Source organism: Piliocolobus tephrosceles, chromosome 19 (assembly GCF_002776525.5).
Source record: "Piliocolobus tephrosceles isolate RC106 chromosome 19, ASM277652v3, whole genome shotgun sequence".
NCBI lineage: Eukaryota > Metazoa > Chordata > Mammalia > Primates > Cercopithecidae > Piliocolobus > Piliocolobus tephrosceles.
The window spans coordinates 44,671,242-44,697,934 of NC_045452.1; the positions used below are offsets into that span (position 1 = coordinate 44,671,242).

At 47.2% G+C, this 26,693-nt stretch overlaps 2 protein-coding genes and 1 long non-coding RNA gene across 8 annotated transcripts in view; 2 read left to right on the forward strand and 1 right to left on the reverse strand.

The window, feature by feature from the left end:
- Window positions 1-1,081: 1,081 nt before the first annotated feature.
- Window positions 1,082-26,305, reverse strand: SMIM11A (small integral membrane protein 11A). 6 transcript variants are annotated; one of them, XR_002726134.3, is made up of 8 exons: window positions 26,186-26,304; window positions 22,252-22,362; window positions 15,283-15,449; window positions 12,002-12,164; window positions 3,750-3,862; window positions 2,954-3,091; window positions 2,198-2,270; window positions 1,082-1,750 (listed from the first exon to the last, which is right to left on the reverse strand). XR_002726134.3 is itself a non-coding variant. In XM_023190955.3 (4 exons), exons 2-3 carry the CDS (start codon window positions 22,261-22,263, stop codon window positions 15,285-15,287), a joined length of 177 nt encoding a protein of 58 aa, XP_023046723.1. In that variant the 5' UTR covers window positions 22,264-22,362; window positions 26,186-26,304; the 3' UTR covers window positions 10,642-12,164; window positions 15,283-15,284. The 6 variants fall into 6 exon arrangements, 4 of the variants coding, with proteins under 4 accessions (XP_023046723.1, XP_031790465.1, XP_023046735.1 ...); XR_002726137.2 differs by lacking the exon at window positions 12,002-12,164 and having other exon boundaries at window positions 26,186-26,305; XM_023190955.3 differs by lacking the exons at window positions 1,082-1,750; window positions 2,198-2,270; window positions 2,954-3,091; window positions 3,750-3,862 and having other exon boundaries at window positions 10,642-12,164.
- Window positions 2,648-3,726, forward strand: FAM243A (family with sequence similarity 243 member A). Its single transcript, XM_023190935.2, has one exon. The coding sequence runs from the start codon at window positions 2,748-2,750 to the stop codon at window positions 3,528-3,530; it is 783 nt and encodes a 260-aa protein (XP_023046703.1). The 5' UTR covers window positions 2,648-2,747; the 3' UTR covers window positions 3,531-3,726.
- Window positions 26,306-26,310: 5 nt separating the features above from the next.
- The window catches only part of LOC116418531, a 57,644-nt gene continuing 57,261 nt past the window's right edge, over window positions 26,311-26,693 (forward strand). Inside the window, exon 1 of the long non-coding RNA XR_004228617.1 lies at window positions 26,311-26,476. This is a non-coding gene — a long non-coding RNA (uncharacterized LOC116418531). The remainder of the gene's footprint in view (window positions 26,477-26,693) is intronic.

A 26,693-nucleotide genomic window follows, 5' to 3' on the forward strand; every position in this document is an offset into this window, starting at 1 on the left:
CTGGGTGACAGAGCAAAATTCCATCTTAAAAAAAAAAATTAATATCAAGTGGTAGCTGAGAAATGGACATGAGTTTCAAAATAATAATACCAGCATCATTATTAACAATAAAACTACTGGGTACCATCTAAGACTTCATGTGCTTTTCTTTGTCCTTAGCTTATACCCTCCTGGAGAATATATGATCAAAATACTGTGTTGTAGGGTCATCTGAAAGCAATTTGTCTCTGTGTGATTTTGGAACTGACACGATACGCAGCTAGGTTCATCAGTGACTGTTTGTATTGTTTAGAGATCATTTTATTTTATTTTCCTTTTTGATTTGCCTTTGTTTTTTGTTTTTGTATAAATTTAATGGGTACAAGTGCAGGTGTGTAGTTTTGTCAAATGGATTGATTGCTCAGTGGTGTTGTCTGGGATTTGAGTGTAGTAGTGTACATTGTACCCATTAAGTAATTTCTCATCCCTCGCCCTCCTCCTTTTTTTTTTTTTGACGGAGTCTTGCTCTGTTACCCAGGCTGGAGTGCAGTGGTGCAATCTCAGCTCATGATTCTCGTGCCTCACCCTCCCAAGTAGTTGGGATTACAGGCATGCACCACCATGCCCACTTAATTATTTTGTATTTTTAGTAGAGATGGGGTTTCACCATGTTGGCCAGGCTGGTCTTGAAATTCTGACCTCAAGTGATCCACCCACTTTCGCCTCCCAAACTGCTGACATTACAGGTGTCAGCCACCACGTCCAGCTAATTTGTTTGCATTTTTAGTAGAGAAGGGGTTTCACCATGTTGGCCAGGCTTATCTCAAATTCCTGGCCTCAAATGGTCCTCCTGCCTCAACCTCCCTTTCAAAGTCTATTATTTTACATCTGTCCCCATGTATACACATTATTTAGCTCCCACTTAAAAGTGAGAACATGTGGTATCTGACTTTCTGTTTCTGAATTATTTCACTTAGAATAATGGCATCCAGTTCTGTCCATGTTGCTGCAAGAGACGTGATTTCATTCTTTTTTATGGCTGAGTAATATTTTTTAATGTAAAAATGTTGACATTTTCCAAAGTGAAAACTATAAAACAAGATACATTTGGAGAAGTCTAGAGTGTTTGCTTTATTCATGTTGTTTATGTGTTAAAATATAAGCACATTGCATACATATGCATATTTACATACACATCTAAAAAATAACAAATTATATATACTTTCCCATACTTCTGAACAAGTGTCTCATCTCCATAACTAAAAATTAGATGAGAGAGGCAAAGAACTCTTGTCTTAGAATTGACTTCATTGCACTATATAGCATTTCACACTGCGGTTCCAGGCCACAGAGTCCCTTGGGGTAGGGGGAGACAAAGGGTGTGGCTGACAAGGGGGATCAATTCCATCACACCAGCCATGCTTCTGTTCCACATAGTTGGCATCCAAATTTGATCTGAAAAACAGTTTCCACTACTAAAAGAAAAATTCTAAGAGAAAATGACCACAAGCCAATTATCCACTCAAACCTGCTGATCCTGGCCTCCAGGAGAGGCTGTTTGGAGACCACATATTTCTTATTAACTTTACCATGATGAGATTATCTTACTCTCTGGGGTTGTCCAAACTTGAGCTCCAAGAAAACCCCTGTGTGGGGAGAAAAAAAAAATCCTCCTCCATTCAACAGTAGAGCAAAGGACCTGACCAATCATTTTGTCCACATCTTCATTTGAGGGAATCCTTCATGCCCATTTTATGAAACGTCTTTAGCTCTGATTAAAGAGGCAAGAAAATACAAAGGAAATTGAAGAGACTGTTAGAGATTGAAGCGAACTGTCATTTTGCCTGAGTATATAAAATTAAAAGTGCTTTCAAGATGAGGTATTGAATTAGCTCAATAACTGCAAGCTCCTGGTGGGTGCAGTGGCTCGCGCCTGTAATCCCAGCACTTTGGGAGGCCAAGGCAGGCAGATCATGAGGTCAGGAGATCGAGACCATCCTGGCTAACATGGTAAAACCCCATCTCTACTAAAAATACAAATAATTAGCCAGGCGTGGTGGTGGGCTCCTGTAATCCCAGCTACTTGGGAGGCTGAGGCAGGAGAATCACTTGAACTTGGGAGGTGGAGGTTGCAGTGAACTGAGATCACGCCACTACATTCCAGCCTGGGCAACAGAGAGAGACTCCTTGTCAGAAAAAATAATAATAATAATAATACCTGCAAGCTCCAGTGGAAGCTAGGTGTGCAGACTGGCTTTATTTTGCTATTTGCCATACCTTCCTTCTGCCACCTGGAAAAAATCACTCTTAGTTGTGCAAATGGAAAGGCAGTTGGCACAAATTCTATGCATACACAGACACACAACATGTAAGTCCAAGACTCCCTAGGTGTGTCATGACCATACCCCTGGTGCCTGGCACAATGCCTGGTGTACAGCAGGTAGGCAGTACATATTTTTGAAATGGATAAATGAATGTAAACATTTCTCCCCATCTTAAGCCAAATGGGTAGGCTCATCACTATTAAAAGATTGCTAACCTCTGTCTCAGACCTATTGCAGACGTGATGTCAAAGTAGCATTTTTTATGGGTAGCATCTGCAATTTCCATATTTTATGAGTATTTATTCCATGATGCTTTGAAACCTGAAATGTATCTGTAGGACTGGCACCGCTGTAAGAAAGCCCTTTATGAGGTCATCATCCCCCACTTGCCATCTCTCCCCAGATGCAGACATACAAGCTTTTAAAAACACTTGAGAAGCCACCATGCCTCGCTTTGCAAGCCCTCTTTTAAGAAACATCATTATCAGAAGTCAATTTGATGGCATCAAGGGGAAGCAATGCCTCCAGTATCTGAAAACACTAAGAACACTGCAGTATGATGGGTTTAAGACTGTATATTTTGGGGAAACCAATATCTCAGAAAGTCTAGTAACTGGGGAAGATATTAGTGATGGATATTTCATACAAACCCCAACTTGGTGTATTGTGCACGCTGCGGGTAGTCAAGGATGGGTGCCTTGGAAATATCGGATGTTCCTAAGAGATGAGCTGTGTATCAAACAAGAAGACAGCCTCTTCTCCGAGTTCTGTGATGTGGTGAGGAAGGCCTACGGAAAGTGTGTCATCGTGGTCAAAGACAGAAGACAGCAGGAAGAGCAGAGGCCAAAGGAAGACAGAGAGGCTGAGGGCCAGTTCTCAGCCTGTAGGGATATGGCTGAGGGCCATATCCCTACAGTCGTTACCTTAGCAAGCATTGCGTGTTGCCCAGTGGTGGCCAAGTCCTATGGCCATGAACTACTCTCTCTGCCTTCCCCTTGTAATTATCTGAACCCTTTAGACTCAGCCTGGTCTTCTCTGAAATGGTTTATCATCAGTAACAGAAAAGAGTTTTGTTTGCAGTCCATTGACAGTGTCTATTCTTACGAATGTATACTTTTCAGCAGTTTAATTAGCAAAGGAATTGAAAGGATAAACCCAAGCAAGTGGAGAACATTAACCAGCAAAGTACGGAGATGGGAAAACTACTATCTTGGGAAATTTTCCTAAGGGCGATTCCTCCAACAAGCAGTGAGGCTGCTACATGTCTGGTCTTTACCGTCAACTCTGTTGAGATGATTCCATACCACTGCAGCCAAAGATACTTCAACAGCGACCCCACAGGGGTGCTGCGAGAACTGACTTGTTCCTAAGGATGTTGGCAAGCACTTTGAGTTTACTAGAAGTTTCACTAAAATGTATTGGTAAGATAGGGGTCTCGACTCTTACCTTGTGAAGGCTGCTTTGAAGGCTTTGTCAAGGGGAGGATGAGTCTAACCCAGCAGAGGATGGCGGTAAGCAGGGGTGAGCAGGCTGAAAGGTTGTGTGGTCAAAATTTAGGTCTGAGGAAAAAAGAGAACCAGTGTGCAGTCATCCCACAAAAAGCCCAAATTAAATAGCGTGCCAACCAGTTTCCACCACCAAAGTCATCCACAGGCATCCAGCTGGCCATGTGTGAGGTATCGTCCAGATGGTCACCAAGCAAGGCTCCCTCCTGCCGATTATCCTTCCTTCCTTGTCGGCAAAGTGGTGGAGGATGAGTGAGGGGCATCCGCGGAGGGGAAACTCCATCCGGACACTCCAAGGGGAGTAGGTGGTCCCAATTAGGACCTGGAAAGTTATGACAGTGGTGGGTTCAAGTTGGCTATGGTGGGCAAAGGGGTGGCATGCATGGGGGTCTGCAGAGACCACTTATTCAGCCAATCTCCCCACCAACTCCAGGAAGCCCAGCAGGTCATTAGACTGTGCCGTGGAGTTTCATCCCATCCTTTGCTTGCCTTCTTTCCCTCCTGAACCTCCCTGTATTATTCAGAAAGACTTTGTCAGATGAAGGCGAATGTTCAGTGCTTCTCAGCAACTAAGTGGTGGACTTCTGCAGCATTTTGTCATGGTTACAAAGGGAATCCTGGTAACATTTTTCCTGGAGATTAATCACACCTCAAACAGCTGACCACTCAGAACTATAAAGTTTCCACTGTTGCAGGCCTCACTTGACAGTCAACAGTGCTATATTAGTTTGTCGTAGCTGTTGAAACAAATTACCACAGGCTTGGTGACTTAAAACAACAGAAATTAAACCAGGTATAGGGGCTGTGGCTGCAGCTGCTCAGGAGGCTGAGGCAGGAGGCTCGCTTGCGCCTAGAAGTTTGAGGCTACAGTGAGCTCTGATTGCACCACTGCACTCCAGCCTGGGTGATAGAGTGAGACCCTATCTCAGAAAGAAAGAGAGAGGGAAAAGGGAGAAAGGAGGGGGGCGAAGGAGGAGGGGGAGGGGAGAGAGAGAGAAAGAAGAAGGAAAGAAGGGAGTGAGGAGAGAGGAGGAGAGGGAAGGGAGGGGAGGGGAGTGGAGGGGAAGGGGGGGGGAGGGGGGGAGGGGGGGGGGAAGGGAGGGGAGGGGGAGGGAGGGGAGGGGAGGGGAAGGGAAGGGAGAGGAGAGAAGTGGGCCAGACATGGTGGCTGGGTGTTAGCCAGGATGGTCTCGATCTCCTGACCTCACGATCTGCCCGCCTCGGCCTCCCAAAGTGCTGGGATTACAGCCATGAGCCACCGCGCCTGGCATGAAACTCCATCTCTACTAAAAATACAAAAATTCGCTGGGTGTGGTGGTGGGCACCTGTAATCCCAGCTACTTGGGAGACTGAGGAAGGAGAATCACTTGAACCCGGGAGGCAGAGGTTGCAGTGAACCAAGATCACACCACCACATTCCCTCCCAGGCAACGAAGCAAGACTCCATCTCAAAAGAAAAAAAAAAAAAAGAGAGAGAGAGAGAAAGACAATAAAACGGATGGGACAGGACAGACAAGACAGCCAAAGGCAAGCTGTCGGCAGGGCAGCACTCTCTCCAGAGGCTCCAGGGAGGACCTGTTTCTTGCCTCTTCCAGCTTTTGGTGGCCACTGGCATTCCTGGGCTTGTGGCCACACCACTTTCTCATCCTGTGTCAAATCCCCCTCTGCCTCCCTCTTACAAGGACACCTGAGATTGCACTTAGGGCCCACCTGAGTAATCTAAAACCATCTTCACATCTGAAAATCCTTGACTTGGTTATCTATGCAGACCTTTTTCCATATAAAGAGCAACATTCATAGGTTCCAGGGAACAGAATCTTGATATCTTTGGTGGCCACTATTCAGCAAGCCACAGGTGCTAAAGGAAGTCTTGCTCTGTCAATAGAAATATTGCATTTCTCATTGGCAATTAACCTGGTGAAACAGCTCCTATTGTGTAGTGTATTTGTGAGGTCTTTTTCCCTCAGGATTTCATGTACGTTTTAGGATTTAAGTTCCTTGAGAGTAAACCATGGTACTCAGACTTCCCTGGTCACTTCAATGTGCTCTCATAGTGCAGGCCCATGTGTGGGTGGCCTGAGTTTTGGGAGATGAGTGGGTTTTGCCCTACATCCCGTTTATGCCACGCCTCCTGGGGTTCTGGAGTAATAGGCACCAACAGCTACACGTGCTGGGTGTGGTGGCTCACTCCTGTAATCCCAGCACTTTGGGAGCCCGAGGTGGGCGGATCATTTGAGGTAAGGGGTTTCAGACCAGCCTGACCAACATGGTGAAACCCCATCTCTACTAAAATACAAAAATTAGCCAAGTGTGATGGCGGGCACCTGTAATCTCAGCTACTCGGGGGTCTGAGGCAGGAGAATCGCTTGAACCCTGGAGGTGGACGTTGCAGTGAGCCAAGATCGTGCCACTGCACTCCAGCCTGGGCGACAGAGCAAGACTCCCTCTCAAAAAAAAAGATGTGGAAAACTGAGGCACAGAGAGAATCAACACAGAACTCACACTTAGAGCCATTATTCATGCTGCCTCGCCACTAACGCACAACTACTATAATTTAATTCTCTTAATCCTGTCAGTTGTTTCACAGGTAAGGAAACTAGGTGCTGGCACGGCACCAGGGCTGTGAGATTCTGAAACCTGTGCTCCTCACCACCGTGCTTAGCTCAGTTATTGAAGCTGAGTTTTTCCTTTTTCACCCCCATCACTTCTACATTGCAAGGCTCACCTCTGACCTCAGATGAGACACCAGTCGCCAAAATGGTCAACTCCCCCGGACACCAGAAAATTTTATTTCAACATAATATTAAAGAGGAGACAGAATATCTTTTAAATACACATTATTTTGCAGCGATAAAAAAAGGAATGTGTTTAGGTTAACAGCTAAAGATAAACCAACAGGAGCTATTTTTGTTTGAAAACTAAAGCAATTTAGTAAAACAGATTTAGAGTTCTATTCCTTTGAGGCCTTGTAAAACTATTAAAAAAGAGGAAAGAAGGATCAAAAGGACTACGCTTTAATGTGCAATTTGGTTACATAAGATTGTATTCATAATTAAGAAATGTTGCTTTATACTAAACCTGAAAACTTCCCATAGAAAGTAACAGAAAATTCACCGGGCTTTTGGAATTGGATGGACCTAGTTGGAATCTTGAGTTTCTAGTTTCGTAGCTGTATGTTCTGGGTAAGTTGCTTTACTTCCTTGAGGCTCAGTCAACTCCTTAATAAAATACAGTGGGACTTTAAAAATCACATAACCTGGCCGGGTGCAGTGGCTCACACCTGTAATCCCAACACTTTAGGAGGCCAAGGTGGGCGGATCACTTGAGGTTGGGAGTGCGAGACCAGCCTGACCAACATGGAAAAAACCCATCTCTACTAAAAATACAAAAATTAGCCTGGCATGGTGGCACATGCCTGTAATCCCAGCTACTCAGGAGGCTGAGGCAGAAGAATTGCTTCAACCCGGGAGGCAGAGGTTGCAGTGAGCCGAGATCGTGCCACTGCACTCCAGTCTGGATGACAGAGCGAGACTCCATCTCAAAAAACAAACAAACAAAACACAGTATCACATAACCTGCGCCAAGCCACTGCATCGTGTCTGGCACCCACTGAGTGAGTGGTCCATGCTAAGGTCGAAGCAAACATGTCCACAATTAGACCTATCATCACTGATCTCCTTTCCTTTACATCTTTGAGAAAAACTTTTGTTCCTTTTTATCACTGGCATCTAATGAGAGTAGACACATCTTAAGATACTTTGATCAGAGGAAACTTTGTTCTCTGGAATTTCCTTTAAGACCATCTGCAATATCTGCAATTGGTTAGGGAATTAATAACAAGAGGAGGTTTCTTCTGGTGGGGGTGGGACAGGACGGCTGGTGAGGACAGCCCACAGTCTGTTTGGGAGCAACCATATTTAGAGCACTGTATTTAGTCAAGAGCGGGTGACCACATGCAGCAACGCCAGGCTGAGCCACGTATCTCTAGACATGTCACTAGAGGAGAGCTCCTGATGTTGGTGGCGCTATTCTCCTTCTGAGTGGTTGGCTGATGGAACGTCCCATCCTCTCTGACCTTTCCCATCACTAACACCCACAGCCCCTCTCCCTCCCACGGACCAGGGTGGCTTCCAAGGTGGAGGTACATTAGGAAACAGGGCTGTCCCTAGAAGAAGCCAAGAGGTAAATTAGCAAATGGGGTTCGTTGGCCATTGGCTCAATCCAATTGGGTTGGATGGAGCCCCTGCCTGGCCAACTGGTGGCTGAGTTGCCCACCCAGGCAGTATACACCCTTCCATTTGTGATTGTCCTGCCACATGCAAACCATCTTTACATGCTTGACCTCATTCAGTTCAGATGAACACTGTACAGTCGGGAGGGTAGTGATCATTGAGCTCATTTTACAAAGGCCAGGCTGGGGCCTAACCTGTACCTAACCACGTACATAACAGTAGTAACAGGAGGGTCGGGACCAGAATCCAAGTCTTCCTATCAGGAAGCCCTTGAGCCCATCTCTATCTGGCTCCATGTTTCAGCTAAAACAGGTGAATTATGAATAGATCACAGAGATGCCAACGAAATAGAAGCTACACCACCAAAAATAAGAAGTATCGAGGTATCAGTTCAGGGGTGAAATAATGGATCCATAGTCATTGAGAGCCCAGGATCCTATCTTTTTACTCCATTTTCCTAGACTTCGTTCAGGTCTCAAAGACACCTCTTAGTGCAAAGTGGCTGTGGAACGAGCCATTGCATTAGTATTCCAGCAGCCAAAAAGGAGAAAGGGAGGAAGAAGGGCCCATTCTGTCCCTTTTAAGGATCCTTCCAGCAATGCTGGCCTCTGTCACCATCGTGTCACTGACGCTGACATCTTGAAGATTTTATGTCCCAGACTTTGAAGTACAAGAACTCTCACTAGTCCTCTCTTTACTTGGCTCAGACTCGACAGCACAGCTGTGAAAAGTCCAGTCTCAGTGAGACCATGAGGGCTGGTGCCTGTCTCTGCCTCCCACCAGCTGGGTGACCTTAGGCAGGGCCTCTCTGCCTCAGTTTCCTTATCTGCGAAAAGGGGATAATGATACCATTACCCTCCGTGGAGGCTGCTGTGAGTTCTTGGGGAGTAAGGGCTGAAGGATTTGCTGCCGCACACACTCTCTCCTGCCCCTCCTCCCGCTACCCCCATGGCTCCTTCCCAGGCTGGGCTCCTGCTGCCTCTCCCTCTACCCATCTTTTACAGCGTAGGTCTCAAAAGGAGGGTCAAGAATTGCCTGGGGATGTTTGTATCACAAATTTCTGGTCCTTCTCCCGTAGGTTCTGATGCACTGGACCTGGAATCCAGCCAGGAGTCTGCATTTTATTTTTTGTTTTTAGTTTTTTTGTTTTGACACAGAGTCTCACTCTTTTACCCAGGTTGGGGTGCAGTGGTGCGATCTCGGCTCACTGCAACCTCCACCTCCCGGGTTCAAGAAATTCTCCTGCCTCAGCCTCCCGAGTAGTTGGGATTACAGGCGCCCACCACCACGCCCAGCTAATTTTTTCTTTTTTTTTTTTTTTTTTTTTAGTAGAGACAAGGTTTCACCATGTTGGTCAGGCTGGTCTCAAACTCCTGACCTCAGGTGATCCTCCTGCCTCGGCCTCCCAAAGTGCTGGGATTACAAGCATGAGCCACCCCACCAGGCCAGGGTCTGCATTTTAAATGGTCTCTCCTGCTTGCTCATGTTTGAGAATCCATCCTCCTTTCTCTTCTCCTAGACTCTCCCTGGTCCATCCTCTAGAGGGCTTCACTGTGACACAGATGAGACCTGCACGGGGGGAGCTCCCTCACGGTGTGATGGTGCGTGTGTTTCCGGCAGTGGCGCAGGAGCTCTCTGGTGCGTGTGTTTCCGGCAGTGGCGCAGGAGCTCTCCAATGTCAGGCCTGGGTACCTGCCATCTCTGCCTGTGGGGCCCGGCACAGAGCAGGGCACTAAGCAAACCTCCAGGAACATTTGTGTACTCAGCTTAGGGTGAGGGAGAGAACTCTAAAGATCCAAGCATCTGGAAGGCTTCGGGAATGAGATATTGACAGCTACGTTCCCCTACAGACAGAATTTGAAGAAAGCTTGGGCAGAGGCAACCCTTTTGAAAGAATCCCAGACTCTTTGAATTATTTGGTTTCTGAGATTCCTCATATACGTCTGGGTTATGTATGCACTTGTTAAACAGACTGTGAAACGGCTGAACCTCTTCTTCATGCCTGAGGTCATCACGAGGAGCATAACATCATCACATGCAGCATCCCATGTGGGACGCTGTGGCTGCTGCAGTGTCTGGCACATGAAGAGCACACGGTGAGTGCTCAAGTCTGCTTCTCAAAGACCGTCCCTCTTGCTCAAAGGTATTTCTGCTGCTGACAGTCTTTCTTCCTTCCTGTTTCTAGTATGTTGTAAGCGTGAAAACCAAACAAATGTGTTCGGAATGTGTGAATGTGTGTAATATGATCGAGCAGGATGTGCATGAGGGACTCTGGGGCTCTCCGTGGGTGGAGAATGCGGATGTCGGCTTCTGGCCTTGCAACACATCTCAGGTCCTTTGTGTTTGTTCTCGGTCATGGTCCAGAGGGTTGCGGGATCGCTGTGGTCCAGGTGGGGTCCTGCTAGTGGGCTTTACCAGTCTCTACAACCAGCGGTGCATGCATCCAGCCAATAATTTAACATCAAACTACACATCTACCGACTTCATGTACCTAAGAAGTGGAATGACAGCAAGAACTCCACCTTGAAAACCCCTAGCCTCTGAGCCTTCAGAGACCGACTTGAAATAATAACTCCATCTCCTGCGTGGCCTGCCTTACTTCAGTTAAACTCCTTCTTTATTGAAAAAAACAAACGAAAAAACTCAGAACATAAAAAACAAACAAAATCCCTTCAATTAGTGATTAATCATCTCCCCCTAGTGGTCGAAGAGTGTATAGGAAAAGTAACAAAGCAAAAACAAAACTCCCAACGCTCTTCACAAAAACCCTACACCCAGCCTGGGCAGTGCAGCATGACCCTTGTCTCAACTAAAAATAAAAAAATTAGCAGGGCCTAGTCCCAGCTCCTCGGGAGGCTGAGGTGGGAAGATAGCTTGAGCTCAGGAGTTCGAGGCTGCAGTGAGCTATGATTTTACCATTGCACTCCAACCTGGGGGACATAGCAAGACCTCATCTCCAAAAAAAAAAAAAAAACAAAAACAAACAACAGAAAAGCCGTAGGCACCGCTGGCATGATCAGTGGTTTAGTCCAGTCCTTACGTCATCTTCTACCTAATTTTCCAAGATGGCCAGATCTTCCACAAATTCCAAAGTGTAGCTTTAAATCCCAAAGCCTACAAAAGCACTTGTGTTTAGCACATGAGTGTCTACTGGTCAGCAGATCCCCCGCCTTGGACTCCTGAGGCACACAGGTGGGCTCCCACGACTCCCCCCAGAGGCCAGCTCACCTGGACGCACACAGCCTCCCTCCACCCTAACAATGAAAACACTCTGAAACACTCTCACAGGGTTCTGGCACCTGTGGGAGGAAAAGAGGAGAAAGGAGGGTACGGAGGGCAGCCTATGAGGGGGCCTGGGGTTGGGGGTAGCTGGCTGAGGCACCCAGTGCTAGGGACCCCACCTCCACAGCAGATGTTTCTGCACCACCTTGTCCTCTGTGGAAGCCTCTCACCTGGGAACCCCCAGCTTGAGATGGTGGGGCAGGTGTGGGTTTACAAACCACTCCCCTTTACAACATGGGGTGGAGGGTGCTGTGTAAGAGAAAGAGAAAGAGATATACAATTTGACTTATTCCAAAGGCACGACACCTTTTTTTTTACAAAGGCATTCTATTTTAGTAAACAAAATACTGGTTCTTTTATTTATTTTTCTAATTTTAATTTTAATTTTTTTTTTTTTTTTTGAGACGGAGTCTTGCTCTGTTGCCCAGGCTGGAGTGCAGTGGTGTGATCTAGGCTCACTGCAACCTCCACCTCCCGGGTTCAAGCAGAGAATTCCTGCCTCAGCCTCCTGAGTAGCTGGGATTACAGACGTGCACCACTACACCCGGCTAAGTTTTGTATTTTTAGTAGAGACGGGGTTTTACCATGTTGGCCAGGCTGGTCTCAGACTCCCGACCTCAGGCGATCCACTTGCCTTGGCCTCCCTAAGTGCTGGGGTTTCAGGTAAGAGCCAGCGTACCTGGCCAGGACTGGTTCCTTTAAAAACATGGACAAATTCACACTATTGTAAATGCAAGGTCTAGGTTGGGAGTTTATCCTCTGACAATTTATTCAATAATTAAGTATTTCTTCTCTTTCTTCTCAGCTGGAGTCCACTCAAGCTGACATTTACATGGCAGAATCTAGAAGGGAAAACCAAAGGGATGAGTAGGAAATGTTTGATAAGAGTATACCTGAGGTTTACTGCTCAGCATAGAGACCTCTGCTCAGCCATTTAAACTTAACAAGCGGACACCACTCAAGATGATCGCTCAAGTCTATTTATTAACGAATGTATTTTTAGCATCAGTTTCCCTTCCATCTGAAACACCCCACCCCCCTTTTATTTTTTACTTTTTTTTTTAAAACAGAGTCTCTGTCACCCAGGCTGGAGTGCAGTGGCACAATCTCGGCTCACTGCAACCCCTGCTTCCCAGGTTCAAGTGATTCTCATGCCTCAGCCTCCCAAGTAACTGGGATTACCGGTGCGAGCCAGCACGCCCAGCTAATTTTTGTATTTTTAGTAGAGACAGCGTTCTGCCATGTTGGCCAGACTGGTCTCGAACTCCTGACCTCAAGTGATCCACCCGCCTCGGCCTCCCAAAGTGCTGGGATTACAGGCGTGAGCCACCACACTCGACCTGAAAACCCTTTTAGTTTGAAGGAAGTCTCTAGTCTTTAAGAAGCTGCCAGCCTACAGAGGAAGACCAACTCCCTGAGTCGCTTCTAAGCCATCCAGCCCTGACTTAACTGCAGGTCTCTGGTGATGTTTGTGGGAGGGACAAGACTTTATGATCTTCCATCTCATCTTTTCTTCTTTGATCAGTTTAGCACACAAAATGGGGATTGTCAGGAATATAAATTCAATCAGCAACATTTTAATCTAAACTGCCTTCCCTCACCCTTTTTAATTTCTCCCCTCCCCATCGTAATGCCTACTCCTAAATTTCAGTCAATAAAACACCTTTAAAAAAAAAAAAGTAACTTCTTCTATCTAGCAAAAGCCTACAGTTCACTGAGGACCAGCAAGTGAGCAGATGCCAGAAGGGGTGAGTAACAGAGAGCGAAGCATCCCTACGAGCTCACTTGCCTGTATTCGGGAAGGTAGTGCAGTGTGGGCTTGGCCGTGCTGATTGAACGCATTTGACCTGGGATCGATTTCTGATTCTTTTCTTCACCATGTACAGTGAGCCATTGTTTCAATCTGAACATGCCTCACGGAGTCATCAGGGCTGAATAACACAGTTGTGCATGAAATGCTTAGCAAAGTCCCCAGCACAGAATAACCACTCAGTAGGTGTTGCTACTATTCCTCATCAGTAGGCCTTTAGCCTCAACAAGCCTGACGGCACTGCAAGGGTATTCCTACTGACAGAAGCATGGAATCTCAGAGTGTGCTGGGCTTGGGAGGCCACCTAGCCCAGTGTTTCCTACCTGTTGCTGAGAAGACAACCTAAGGATTATCTAATGGGTTTTCAAAAGAGCAGAGGCTGGGCACAGTGGCTCACGCCTGTAACCTCAGCACTTCAGGAGACTGCGGTGTAAGTATCGCTTGAGCCCAGGAGTACAAGACCAGCCTGGGCAACACAGCAAGACCCCTTCTCTACTAAAAATTGTTTTAAAAACCTCGCCGGTGTGGTGGCATGATCTTGTAGTCCTGGCTACTCGGGAGGCTGAGGTGGGAGGACTGCCTGAGCCACTGCACCTCTCTAGCCTAGCTGACAGAGTAGGATCCCATATCTTAAAAACAACAACAAAAAACCCAGACACCCAAACCTAACCAGAGCCATTATGGAACCTCTCTGGGCTGAAGCCTGGGAATCTTCATTTAAACAAACACCTGGGCAATTCTGATCATTAGCCAGGTTTGGAAACCACTGACCTAGAACCCCACCACCACCACATTTCAATCCTTTTTTTTTAGACAGGGTCTCGCTCTGTCACGCAGGCTGGAGTGCAGTGGTGTGATCATGGCTCACTGCAGCCTTGAACTCCTGGGCTCAAGCCATCCTCCACCTCAGTCTCTGGAGTAGCTGAGACTACAGGCATGCGCCACCACACCCAATAAGTGTGAGGCTAAGCTTTTTTTTTAAAGTTTTTGTAGAGACAGGGTCTCACTATGTTGCCCAGGCTGGTCTTGAACTCATCGGCTCAAATGATCCTCCCACCCCTGCCTCCCAAAGCACTGGGATTACAGGCATGAGTCACCACACCTTGCTGAATCCTCTGATTTTTAAAATACAGCACTCAACCTGCAAAGTGAAGAAACAGCATCAACACACTGGAATCAAGGTAATTGTGAATTGTGATGTGTGAAATCTGTAACAGGGGCTTAACAGTAACTTTCCGGTGCTTGGATGTATTGTAACTCCCCAAGTATGTTCTAAGCCCGCCAGTGTGTACTGTGATAGGCACTGGTGACAGTGATGACTGCACCCTCAAGCCTGGTGAGGAGGTCCTTGGGAAGAACCTAATAAGCAAGGCCAAAGGCCATGGTGGCAGAGGAATGGCCTGCAGGGGGATGGGGAGTGGACAGAAGGGGCAAATGAGGTCTGGGTTAAGACCAGACTGGGAAGGGATTTATTTGTCATACCATGGAGTCAGACTTTATCTTAAAGATAACAGGGTTTCTTAATCTTGGAATTTCAAATGACCTTTAAGATATGGGATCCTACTCTGTCACCTAGGCTAGAATGGGGCAGTGGCACAATCTCGGCTCACTGCAGCCTCAGCCTCCTGGGCTCAATCCTCCCACCCCAGCCTCCCGAGTAGCTAGGACTACTAAAGCATGCCACCACATTGGCTAGATTTTTAAAACAATTTTTAGTAGAGAAGGGGTCTTGCTGTGTTTCCCAGGCTGGTCTTGTACTCCTGGACTCCTCACTTCTGCAAACTTCTCCCCACACACAAATGCAGATGGTTTTAGCATGTGTGCTTCTCTGGGAAGAAGGTCCACAGCTGTCATTAAGTCCTCAATTTTTAACCCGATACCTGTCAAGAACCACTGCCACTGCAGGTTTTGAGAAGGATGAACTAATCCTCCGTGCGCCTTGGCTCAGCAGCACTCAGATCCCAGGACCAGGATCTGCACACCTGGCCCTTTATGGAGCAGTTCTACCTTAGAACAGGTGAGGCCACACGCCCCCACACAGCCCTTCAGACCTGAAGGACAGGGAAGTCTCAGGCCTCTCTCGTTCATTGGTCGGTCACCCCAACCCACTGGCCAGCTCCCACTTGCTAGGCCGGGTACTGTGGACTGACCTTCAGTTATCTTTTTTCTCTGATTGCTTCTTCCTTTCAGCCTCCAGTTTTTGTTGTTTTGCTTCCAACCTTTTTCTTTGGTATATTTTCACTCCAGCAAATGCCAGGCAGAGAATTAATGTTTTTGCTGCCAAGATATATAGCAGCAGAGGCACGTGCTCAAGAACCTTCAAGAAGAAAGAAGCCATGTTAACTAAATGTTTCATCACTGACATGGGAGGTTTCTTTTATGTTCCTTCAGTCAACAGATAATTACTTAGCACCTGTTCTGCAACAGGCACGAGGATAGGGGGCTGGGGCTACATGGGAGACCAGGCAGAAAAGGTTTCTATCCACATAGGACCAACAGTCAAGTTACAGCTCTGCTCTTTGCTGCTTGCTTGTGACTGGCTTCATGGAGGGGCTCACCAGTCATTTACAGGCATGATAACTCTGGTCTCTCACAGCTCAACCATGCAACCTGCTGATCACCCAGGCCCTTGCTTCTGAGGCAGCAGCCAGATCGTGAAAGGAGCTGGAGCCCGGAGGCCTGGGTCACAGCTCTACTTTGCCACCGACTGACTGTGTGACCTGTGTCAGGCAATGAGCTCCTTTCTTTCTTGCTTTCTGAGCTCCTGCCCCTTCATCTGCAAAGTAAGAGTGAATCAGACATTGCTTCTGGAAACTGCAGCTTTAGTACTCTGGGATTTTCTTTTGCTTCTAGAGACTCATTAGCAATGGCAATTGATGGTAAAATAAAACACAACAGAAGTCAAAACATTAAAACGTAGCTACTTCCTAACTGCTCTTGCAACCCCATTCACTAAAATAAAGTCTAGGGAAAAGCTATGGATTTGAATTACTCACTCTTTGCACTAGTCGGTCTTTTTTGTGAAAGTCTATATATTGTAATAGTACCTCAAAGCAAATATTAGTTCCATACACATGGTTAGTATGACCTCAATGATAATTATGTACTTTTTGTGTGATTAAAAATTCCCTCCCAAATAGTGAAAAGGTAGGCTTTGGTTGAGCAATCATTATTTTAGAGGACCAGGTAGGATTTTATCCCAATGAAATCCTTATTTCTGCCAATCACTTATTATATGAAAGACGAATGAGATTCCACTACGGGGGATACATGTGCACCTCCCTCTTAGAGTCTAACCGAAGGTGATCTGAACCTAGTTAGTGTGTACAACATGCTCACAGAACCAGGGGGCTGGAAAGAACTTTCAAGGAGACCTAATCGACCCGCTGTTTATATGAGCAAGGAAAGGAGAGCTCCTGGAGGTTGAGAGGTTGAGGCGTCCCACAGCTCCCTCGTGAGGAGCCAGTTGGAAGTACATTCTAACCCCCAGGGCCAGTCTCCCTTCCACTGAAGCCTGATTTTCAAGAAACTGCAATTCATGAAATCACAATGTATGTAGATAAATGTTCCTATGATTGCATCGAAACTCTTTATGACTCAGAACTAGATGTAGATTTCACACTTAGAAGTTGTAGCATCAGCTGCCATTGACTGGGAACTCACGGGGTGCAAACTGCCTTACGCAGCTCTTTCCCTTCTGCCCTTAGCCACCTCCATAAGCAGATGGCTCGCCCTGACTGTGGGGGAGCTGAGAAAATGCAGAGGCGGGGGAGGCCAGCAGTCGGTGAGGCAGGGCCCGACCCAGCTCCAAATGCTCCAAAGCCCAACTCTGTAGCATCACACTGTCCTGTACTATGTATGATTCATTCCTCACACCCATCCACTTCACATTTACAATCTGCAAATACACTCTGGCTCGGCTACTGAATTTTCCAGAGGCAAGTGGACTCGCTACCTCTGAAATCATTTAACTGGTTATGTATGGATATTTCCAGAAGGGATATAGCATGATATGATAGAAATACAATGAAAATCATGGGAGGAGGCAGGGATGCAAATATTTAAATCGTTTTAATTTTACTAAAACAGTAAGAACACAAGAACACTCAGTAATTAGCTAATAGTTTTCAACCATGAAATTGTTTTAACAGTAAAGAATAAGCACAACACATGCACTTCAGAAAGATCACTCTGGCATCAGTATAAAAGACTGAAAAAGTTCCGAAAGTGAAACTTTTCAACCTTTTACTCTGGTAAATATAAGTAGCTTTAAACATTGATTTCGTTTCCGGGCTCTTCTTCCCTCAGACCCAGACTAATCCCATCCCTCCAGTAAACCTTGAAATCCTGTTTCCTTGAAGGTTTGCATTTTAGAGGTGAAGGTTTGGTGCCATGCCTACAAACCAGCTATGAAAAGAATGTTGTTGTATAAACTTCTTTTTGTTTACTGGGATTTTCCAGGCTACCTGACGCACTGACTCACACTGGGAAAAGCTACTCTGTTCCAGCTTTCTCAGTCTCTCTGAATAAACCAATGGGGCCCTATTATTATTATTATTATTATTATTATTATTATTATTATTATTTTTCTCAAGACGGAGTCTTGCTCTGTCACCCAGGCTGGAGTACAATGGCACCATCTCGGCTCACTGTAACCTCCACCTCCTGGGTTCAAGCAATTCTCCTGCCTCAGCCTCCCGAGTAGCTGGGATTACAGGCACGTGCCACCATGCCCGGCTAATTTTTTGTATATTTAGTAGAGACAGGGTTTCACCATGTTGGTCAGGCTGCTCTCCAACTCCCGACCTCGTGATCCGCCCGCCTCGGCCTCCCAAAGTGCTGGGATTACAGGTGTGAGCCACGGCGCCTGGCCGGGGCCCTATTATTAATATAATGAAGACCACATTACTGCCCATAGCTATCTACAATCCAAATAGGAAACTTAGCTTTAGCAATTGCAGGAATGCACTCTCTCATCCAGAGGTTAGAAAACGCGTAGAAATGAAAACACATCAGCCAATAGACGCTGGTGGGAGGCTTCAGTGTTCACTTTGTTTTACAGGCAGTGGAGAGGCACGGCGAGAGGCAGAAGTGTGGACTGAGAAGAATGCAGCACAAGGGCAGCAGGGGTCAAGAACATTCTTAGGGTAAAGCCAAGGGCTCCAGAGTCCCCTTCCTGCCTACTCTTAAGCACTAACCTTCAGTGGTATGAAACCCCTTTCTCCAATTTCCTTTTAACAAATCCCTTACATCTCTTGAAACATACAGACCTTCAGGGAGGAAAATGAATGCTGCCAGGGTAGACTGGATCTACATGAATTTTTTTTTTGAGACTCCAACTAGGCTGGAGTACTGTGGCATGATCAAGGCTTCTCATAGCCTTGACCTCCCAAGTTCAAGCCATCCTCCCACCTCAGCATCCCAAGTAGATGGGACTACAGGTGCATGACACCATGCCCAGCTAATTTTTTCTGATTTTTTGTAGAGATGGGTGTTTGGACGAACCGAGGCAAGATGGCGCAGTTCCGGGTTCTTCACCGTCAACTTTCCCGCGCCTGGGAAAGACACAGGTCGACTGCGCAGGTGCAACCCGACCTCCGATGGAGAAAAACCGGAACCTGCCTAGCCACGCCTACCACCCGGCCGGCGACCCGCCTATGTCCCGCCCACTGCCCTCCCACTCCCAGGCCCAGGACATAAAAGCTGCTCCCAGCGGGCAGCTGGGCGAACTTCCTCAGCCCCCACTCCTGTCAGGACTGCTTTAGGAACCTCCCCAGAGAGCTCCACCGGGTGACTCCCTCCGCCTCCCCTGCCGGAGACCGACGGACCTCACCCCTCCCCCACAAAGCTGGCTGACCAAAAAATAAATTTGCAGTTTTGCTCCTAGCTTTGCCTACTCACTGGTCCTTTAATACTCATCCTGGTGAGCCTAGAAAGCAAATCGGTTTCCTAGAAAGCAAATCGGTTTCCTAGAAAGCAAATCAGTTTCCTAGAAAGCAAATTGGTTTCCTAGACAGCAAATCATTGAGGTCCCACTATGTTGCCCAGGCTGGTGTTGAACTCCTGGGCTCATGTGATCTTCCCACCTCAGCCTCCCAAAGTGCTAGGATTACAGGGGTGAGTCACCGTGCCTGGCCTAGATCTACATTAACTTTTAAAAACAAAACCCTAATACCTGTGAAATGGGAATAACTAAGTTTTTTTTTGTTTTGTTTTTTGAGACAGAGTCTTGCTCTGTCACCCAGGCTGGAGTGCAGTGGTGCGATCTTGGCTCACTGCAAGCTCCGCTTCTCGGGTTTACACCATTCTCCTGCCTCGGCCTCCTGAGTAGCTGGGACTACAGGCGCCCGCCACCACGTCCAGCTAATTTTTTGTATTTTTTAGTAGAGATGGAGTTTCACCGTGTTAGCCAGGATGGTCTCAATCTCCTGACCTCGTGATCTGCCTGCCTCAGCCGGGAATAACTAAGTTTTTAAATAATGGGGCCACACTTGTTGTTAATGCACAGGTAGCATTGTAGACTGTCACTGCCGGCCATGGCCCACTGAGCCAGAGGGGGAAGGCCACCAGACGCACCGGGGGCTACCAAACCTTCCACCTTCTGCAGCTCTCTGCAATCAGGGCCATGTCTTTCTTTTTCTTTTGTGACAGGATCTCACTATGTTGCCCAGGCTGGAGTGCAGGGTCGTGATCTTGGCTTACTGCAACCTCCACTTCCCAGGCTCAAGCAATTCTCCAGCCTCAGCTTCCCTAGTAGCCGGGACTACAGGTACGCACCTCCATGCCCAGCTAACCTTTGTATTTTTTTGTAGAGACAGGGTTTCGCCACGTTGTCCAGGCTGGTCTCGAACTCCTGAGTTCAAAGTGATCTGCCTGCCTCGGCCTCCCAAAGTGCTGGGATTACAGGCATGAGCCATCGTGCCCGGCCTAGGGCCATTCCTTTCTAACACTACATGAGATGGGGCTGTGTTTAAACACAAAGCTGCTCCCTGGAAGCCACGGTGCGGAAGCTGGGAAGGTTTGGGCAGATTTTGTTCCTGATGGCGGAAAAAACTGTCACAAGCAAGACTGGCCCGAGTGGTCACGTGGGTTGGTGTCACTCCACAATTAAAGAGGAAAACTCCCCATGCATTGCGTTTGACCAGTGCACCAGCACCGCCTGGGACTTGTGAGAAGTGCAAATTCTCAGGCCCCCGCCAGATCTACCCAATCAGAAACTCTGGAGTCGGCTCGAAATCCTTGCCTGGTGCTTGGGGGTGAGAAACACCGCCTGGAGGCATTAGGTTTAATGCTTTGAACCTTAGCCCTTAGTACCAGTTACTGCCTCTCTCCTCTACTGACTTAGCCACTGCAGTGGGTGAATGGCCTCCCTAAACCTCGGCCCACACTGCTTTTGCTCCTTCCCCTCTCCATCCTCTCACTGCCTCTTCTTTGCTTCCCAGCCTTTCCACTGTGAGCTCTGATCCTCAAGGCATTCTAAACAAACTCTCCTATATCTTCCAACCCTTCACAGAACACTCACTCTGCATCTTTAACTTACACCAGTTCCTGGGCCCTCGGCCCTCCTGCAGGGCCTGCCAAGCCCCTCGCCCCACAGAGCTGGGGAAGATGGGAAAACTACCTTCCTGGCTCCCGGATCCTGCTTCCAGACCTTTCCAGTTTCTCCTTGCGATAGAAAACCACTGGGTGTTTTGAAGAAAATGCTTATAATAATTGAAAAAACACGTATAATAAGATCCTATGTATGAAAACACACCACACATATATACAGAAAAAGTGAATATACCGAGATTGTTAATAGTAGCCATTTCTAGATGGTGAGACAATGTACAACTTTTGCTTGATTTTAGACTTTGCAAAGTGACTACGATAAACATTATTTTAGTGGTTGCTCTCTTAAACAACCTCCATCTCACCTTACTGACTTCTGGGACTTACAATGACCTTCTCCTTTCTCTCGGTGAAACCTGATTGCTGACCTACTCCCTGGCTGCCCTTGAACTTCTGCTCCCACCAGTTGAATCTGATGTTTCACAGGGGTCAGGTGTGTTTACTCGCCAAGCAGTTTATTTAAGTTGTACTTGATGCTATGTTTAAGTTATGTTCCATAACTTATTTAAACATCACACTTGTGAAATATGACTGTAAAGCAAGAGTTTTTACGAAAACTAAGTTGACTGCTTTGAAAGAGTCAAGTTTGAGTTGGAAAAAAAGTGCTGTTGGCAAGACAACTGTAAAAGGTTAGGGAAGAGTGTGAAGCGCTGGAAAGATTTTGTGTGCGCATCGCTCATAAGGTCTTAATCCACTGTCTTAGTCAATGCAGGCTCCTAGAGCAAAGGAACACAGACTGGGTGGCTTATTGAAGAGGTACTTGTCACCGTTCGGAAGGCTGAAGGCCTGAGGATCAGGGTGCAGTACAGGGGGGTTCTAGCGGGCCCCTCTTCCAGACTGCCCACGGTTGGCTTCTTGTTGTACCCCCAACACGGCAGAAAGAGGGTAAGAGAGCGCTCTGGAGCCCTTTTAATACAGTCACTCTTCCAAACATTAGGGCTCCAGCCTCATCACCTAATTACCTCTTACAAGCTTCAACTCCAAATATCATCACACTGGGCACTATGGTTGCAACACATGTACTTGGAGAAACACAAATATTCAGTCCACTGCATCTACTTTAAAGGAACCAACATGGCCCGAGTGCGGTGGCTCACTCCTGTTATCCCAACACTCTGGGAGGCTCAAGCAGGAGGACGGCTTGAGTCCAGGAGTTCAAGACCAGCCTGGGCAACATAGTGGAGCCCTATCTCTACAAAAAAAAAAAAAAGGATGAAAAAAGAAAGCACAATGCAAAATTGCAGGTAAAGCTTTAAAGGTATAGTTTTTATAACAAAAGTGAGGAAGATTTGAGTTAGTGAATGTACACTCAAAGAAAAGGCCTGGCCTTCTTCCAGAAGTCCAGTGAGTAAATGTACATTTACATTTTAACTTAAAATGAAACATAAATATTATGCTTTCACCTACTTTTTCTTTTTAATCAGTCTACTTGTATAGAACTGTTATTCTGAATTTTCACAATCAGAAGAAAAAGACCCCAAGCCATAAATATTTAAAACTATACTCACCTTCCAGTTCATGGTAGACTGTGAATTCACTCCTGATCAACACAAACCCCCAACAGACAAGTACATGAGAGGCAGCTGGAAGGTCAAGTCCAGGGAGCTGGAAGGTCTGATCTGGGCAGGAAGAAACAGGACAATTTGGAGTTCCTAGGGCAGACCACCTTAGAAAGATGTCTCTTTGATGGAGAGAGGGCATGTGAACAGAAAGCAAACTCCGCAGAGAGGTGGGCTGTGTCCTTGACAAGGCGATTGAGAGACTGGTGGGAAGTGGATGGGCTGGGTGAGGGCCCAGACGGGACTGGCCCTTGCTGAGCAGAAAGCTCTCCTCAGCAGCTCTCTGTAGCCCCCAGCAGCACAGCACCTCTCCTGAGGGAACATGGGCTCCCATCCCATTCATCTGTGGACCTAAGAGCCCAAGTCTAAAATCCGTCCCTCCACCTGTCTCCAGACCGAAACACAAGCTCGTTTGGCAGTGAGTGTCTTTGTCAAGTCCTCTGAGTGTTAATTAAGTTCAATTTGGTTTTTCGAAGATGATCTGGGAGCAAGGGAATAAGGGATAGGGCAGATAAACTGTCGGATGCAATTCAGGTGCAGAATTCTCTCCAAAGCTTGAGGGAGACCTAGTAGAAGATGGGGAAGGCAGTGATATCAGAGAGGATGGTGAATTGTGAATTCCAGAGTTGTAGAATTGTTCTTTAGATTCTGATTTTTTAAATGACAGTACTTTGGTTCAGAGGGTTAATGACTTAGCCCAGGTCATATGCCATACCGTGGCATATGGAAGTAAGAAGGCAGGGCCAGCAGCCCAAGCCTTGGGATTCGCTCCAAGGCCTTGTAGGTCACTACTCTTAGAATATGACACGTACCCCAAGAAGACTTGAGTTCTGGATGAAGAACCTACACCCTCTGGTAAATGACTTCCCGCTGGGGCTTCAGTCCCATGTGTAAGTGAAGAAAGGTGTCAAGCAGATCGTGTTCAGTGCCCTTACGTTTTCTGAAATTCAGTGCTTTATAGCACAATAATCATAGCTTAACTTTTTTGTGTCAGACACAAAAAAGTGGCTAAAGTGCTTAGACGAGTTAAGGCATTTAGCTCTCACAACTACCCCATGAAACAGCTTACTGCCTCCACTTTAGAGAGGACATAAAATTTAAGTAACACATCAAGGGTCTCACAGGTTGGCCTGGGATTCAAACCCATCCAGTCTGGCTCCAGGGCTTTAACCTTGGCACTATCCTGACACAGGCAGAGAGCTTTGCATTCAAAAGTCAGGGAAACACTTCTCTTGAAATGTACTTACCGTCATAATTAAGAAAAGTGGCTAAAAATGTCAGAGGCCTTTAGTATGGGGATAAGATGAACTTCAGGCAAGATGTTTTTTTTTAAAAACTTTCAATTACAAAGATCTCCCATCTATTCAAGATTATAATATCTTGAAAACAAGCTAGCGGTTGGCACAAGGTAGCCAAGTTTTCCCCATGACTTCTTCAAAGTCAGATAAGGTAGCGATAGGAATTTAAATCGTAGCTCTGTTTAACTGTAACGATGGTGGCTGAACGTGCTCGTTACCTTCATGTGTAAATGGCCCACTTGTCTTTAAAGAGCAGCAGATTCTGACCTGCCCTAAAGAAATATGCTCCTAACATGCTATAACCTGTTGCTACAATTTTCACTTTGAGTATCTCTAATACTCTTAGTGAATAGCTATGTTGTATATTAAATGTTAAAGGTCTTATAAATTTTATTTTTACAATTTCAGCTTTAATTGAGTTGTATACAGATATAGTAGATGAGTCTGGCTGTTCCCTGAAAATGTTCTGAGACAAAACTGCATACCCAGTGAATTGATGTACGTAGAATATTGATTCCCCAAGTCAAGAACGAGAAATAGGTCCAACGATCTTACAGGAGGAAATGAATGAAAAACCATCCAGAGGTCTGGCCCTCTGGAAAACACGTGCTATGTTCACTAGCAGTGTGACCCTGGACAAGTCACTTGGCCTCTCTCAGCCTCAACTTGCCCGTCTGTAAATTCTCTTGCAGATTAGACTGTAAACACTAAGCACCATGGCCAACACACAGAAAGCACTGAATGTCAGCCATTCTTGTCATGTTAAATCTCTCCCCTTCCATGACCAGACATGCCAAGCTGAAGGATATAGGCTAGTGACATCCAGGGCAAAATGCAGTCATTCCAAGACAGCAGGGCAGGGAATAAAGATCAGTAGCCTGAGGACCAGGAGAACCGGAGATCTGAGCTCTACTCTTGGTGGTACCCATGATGTAGCATATGACCTGGGGTAAGTCATTAATCCTCTGAATCAAAGTTTTTAAAAAATCAGAATCTAAAGAACAATTCTGCAACTCTGGAATTCACAATTCACCATCCTCTCTGATATCACAGAACCTGACTGCCAAAATATACTGGCAGCTGCCTCAACTTCATACCTGGAGTGATAAAATTCAAGCTCTTTAGGAAAGAAACATATTTAGAGTCAATCTGCAATAGCAGCAGAAGGGCTGTAGTGAGGTGGGAGTCAAGAGGGTGAACCACCCTGATCTGCCCTGCTCATTCCCACCCACTCCCTCTGAATTACTTTTCCCCACCTCCCTTCAATTACATGCCCAAGCCAGCCATTTTCATTGAGCCTTTGGCAAAGGAAAAGAAAAAAGCTAAAAGTATCAGTAAGCTATTTGCTCTGCTGCCATATGTACACCTGATGCAATATTAGAAAAGAGGCAGCTGGTATCTGAGGGTTGAACTCCAAAAGCCAACAAGGTGGGGACGTTTTTAAGGGGAATAAAATCTATGAAGTGCGGGAAATTTTTAACTTTCCCTGGAACTATCCACGATCTTAGCTTAAAACACAAAAGTAACAAGTGGCTTAGATACAACTCCCAATATTTCTATTTCCTTCACTGCAAAAATACCCTGTCTTCCTTTGTCAGGTTTCTCTTAGAAACAAAAAAGCTATTCGCTTATTTTGATTAGACTAACTAAAGCATTATGGATAATGTGTCGTCCACCATCTATTCATACTTTTTCTTCTTGGCACACCTAACAAATTCAAGCATCAGTCTACTGCTTGCTGTCTCCTTCCAGTCACTAATCATGCTGCGCCCTTTGTCTGAACTTTCTGAAGCTGTTCTCATTCCAGGTCTCTACCCTTTTCACCCAACCCTTCACCCAATCATAAGGAGGGGTAAGTCCAGGGAGGGGGCTGCCAGGTGAACCTTGGGCATGACTTGGCCCTCTACACGGGGTCCTTGACCTTCAAGAAGCCAGCCCTGCCCGATCTCAGCTGCCCAGACTCCACAACTCAACATTTCAGGGATCCGCCAAGAAGCGATGACAAGTGTCTGCGTCTCTGCCTGCTGGAAGCCCAGGCCCCAGAGGGCAACGTCGGTGCCTGTGCTCGCTGTGCAACCCTGGACGAGTCGCTGAACCTCTCTGGGCCTCAGCTCCTCCTGGGTAACCCGGGGGCCAGTTCAGGGTCCTCTCCCCACTCCCTCCCCCCAACACTCAGGGAGCAACGCTTGCCCCCCGCCCCACCCCCGCATCCCCAAAGCGGAGGATGAGGGCCGGGGGCTGTCATCGCTTCCCCCACCATTCCAGAGGATTGCTCGTCCCCCTAGACCCTCCGGAGACCAACACCGTAGCCTTGAACCAATCATGGGCCCCGCCCGGGCCACGTGCCAGCCGGAACACGCTGCTCAGCGGGTTGAGGGCGCCCGATTGCTGGGTCCAGCTGGGGCGCCCTGCGGTGGGGCCTGGCGGCCTTCACCTTCCGGATCCCCGCCCCGGCGCGACCGGGCGCCCGCCGACTTTTGTCTAGGAGGGAAAAATCGAGCGCAGGGCCGGCCGCGAGATCGCAGCACCCCAAAGAGCTGTTGGAATTTGGGTCACACCCTCCTACCCCGACGTCACACACTTACTGATCCCGGTGGCGGAGCCTCCCGCGCCAGGCCGCACACAAACCACGACTTCCACGGTCCTGCCGGGGAAAACTACACATCCCGAAATGCACCACTCCGTGCGCAGGCGCAATGGGCCAGTATGGCCGACCTGGGGGCACTACTCCGTGCGCAGGGGCAGTGGGTCCGGGCAGCCTTCCTGGGGCGCGCCGCTCCGTGCGCAGGCGCAGTGAGCCCAGGCGGGCAGCTCGGGCCAGCAGCTCTCGGTCCTGTGGCTGGAGGCTGAAGTCCACGAAGGACCCGGTGGGGAGGGTGAGTTGTTGCGGGACCCCTCCGCCTTCCGCTGTCTCGCATTACCTGGGTGTCTCCTCGCTGCTGTCTGCAGCCGAGGACACGTGGGTGCCCTTAAGAGGTTTCCAGATGCAGTGTTCGTCTTCTCTGACGAAGTGCATGCATTTTCCTTTGGCGTAACTGTATGGTGCCCCGGTACTAGGTTCCCAGATTTCTTCAGTCAACACGCTTAGTAAAC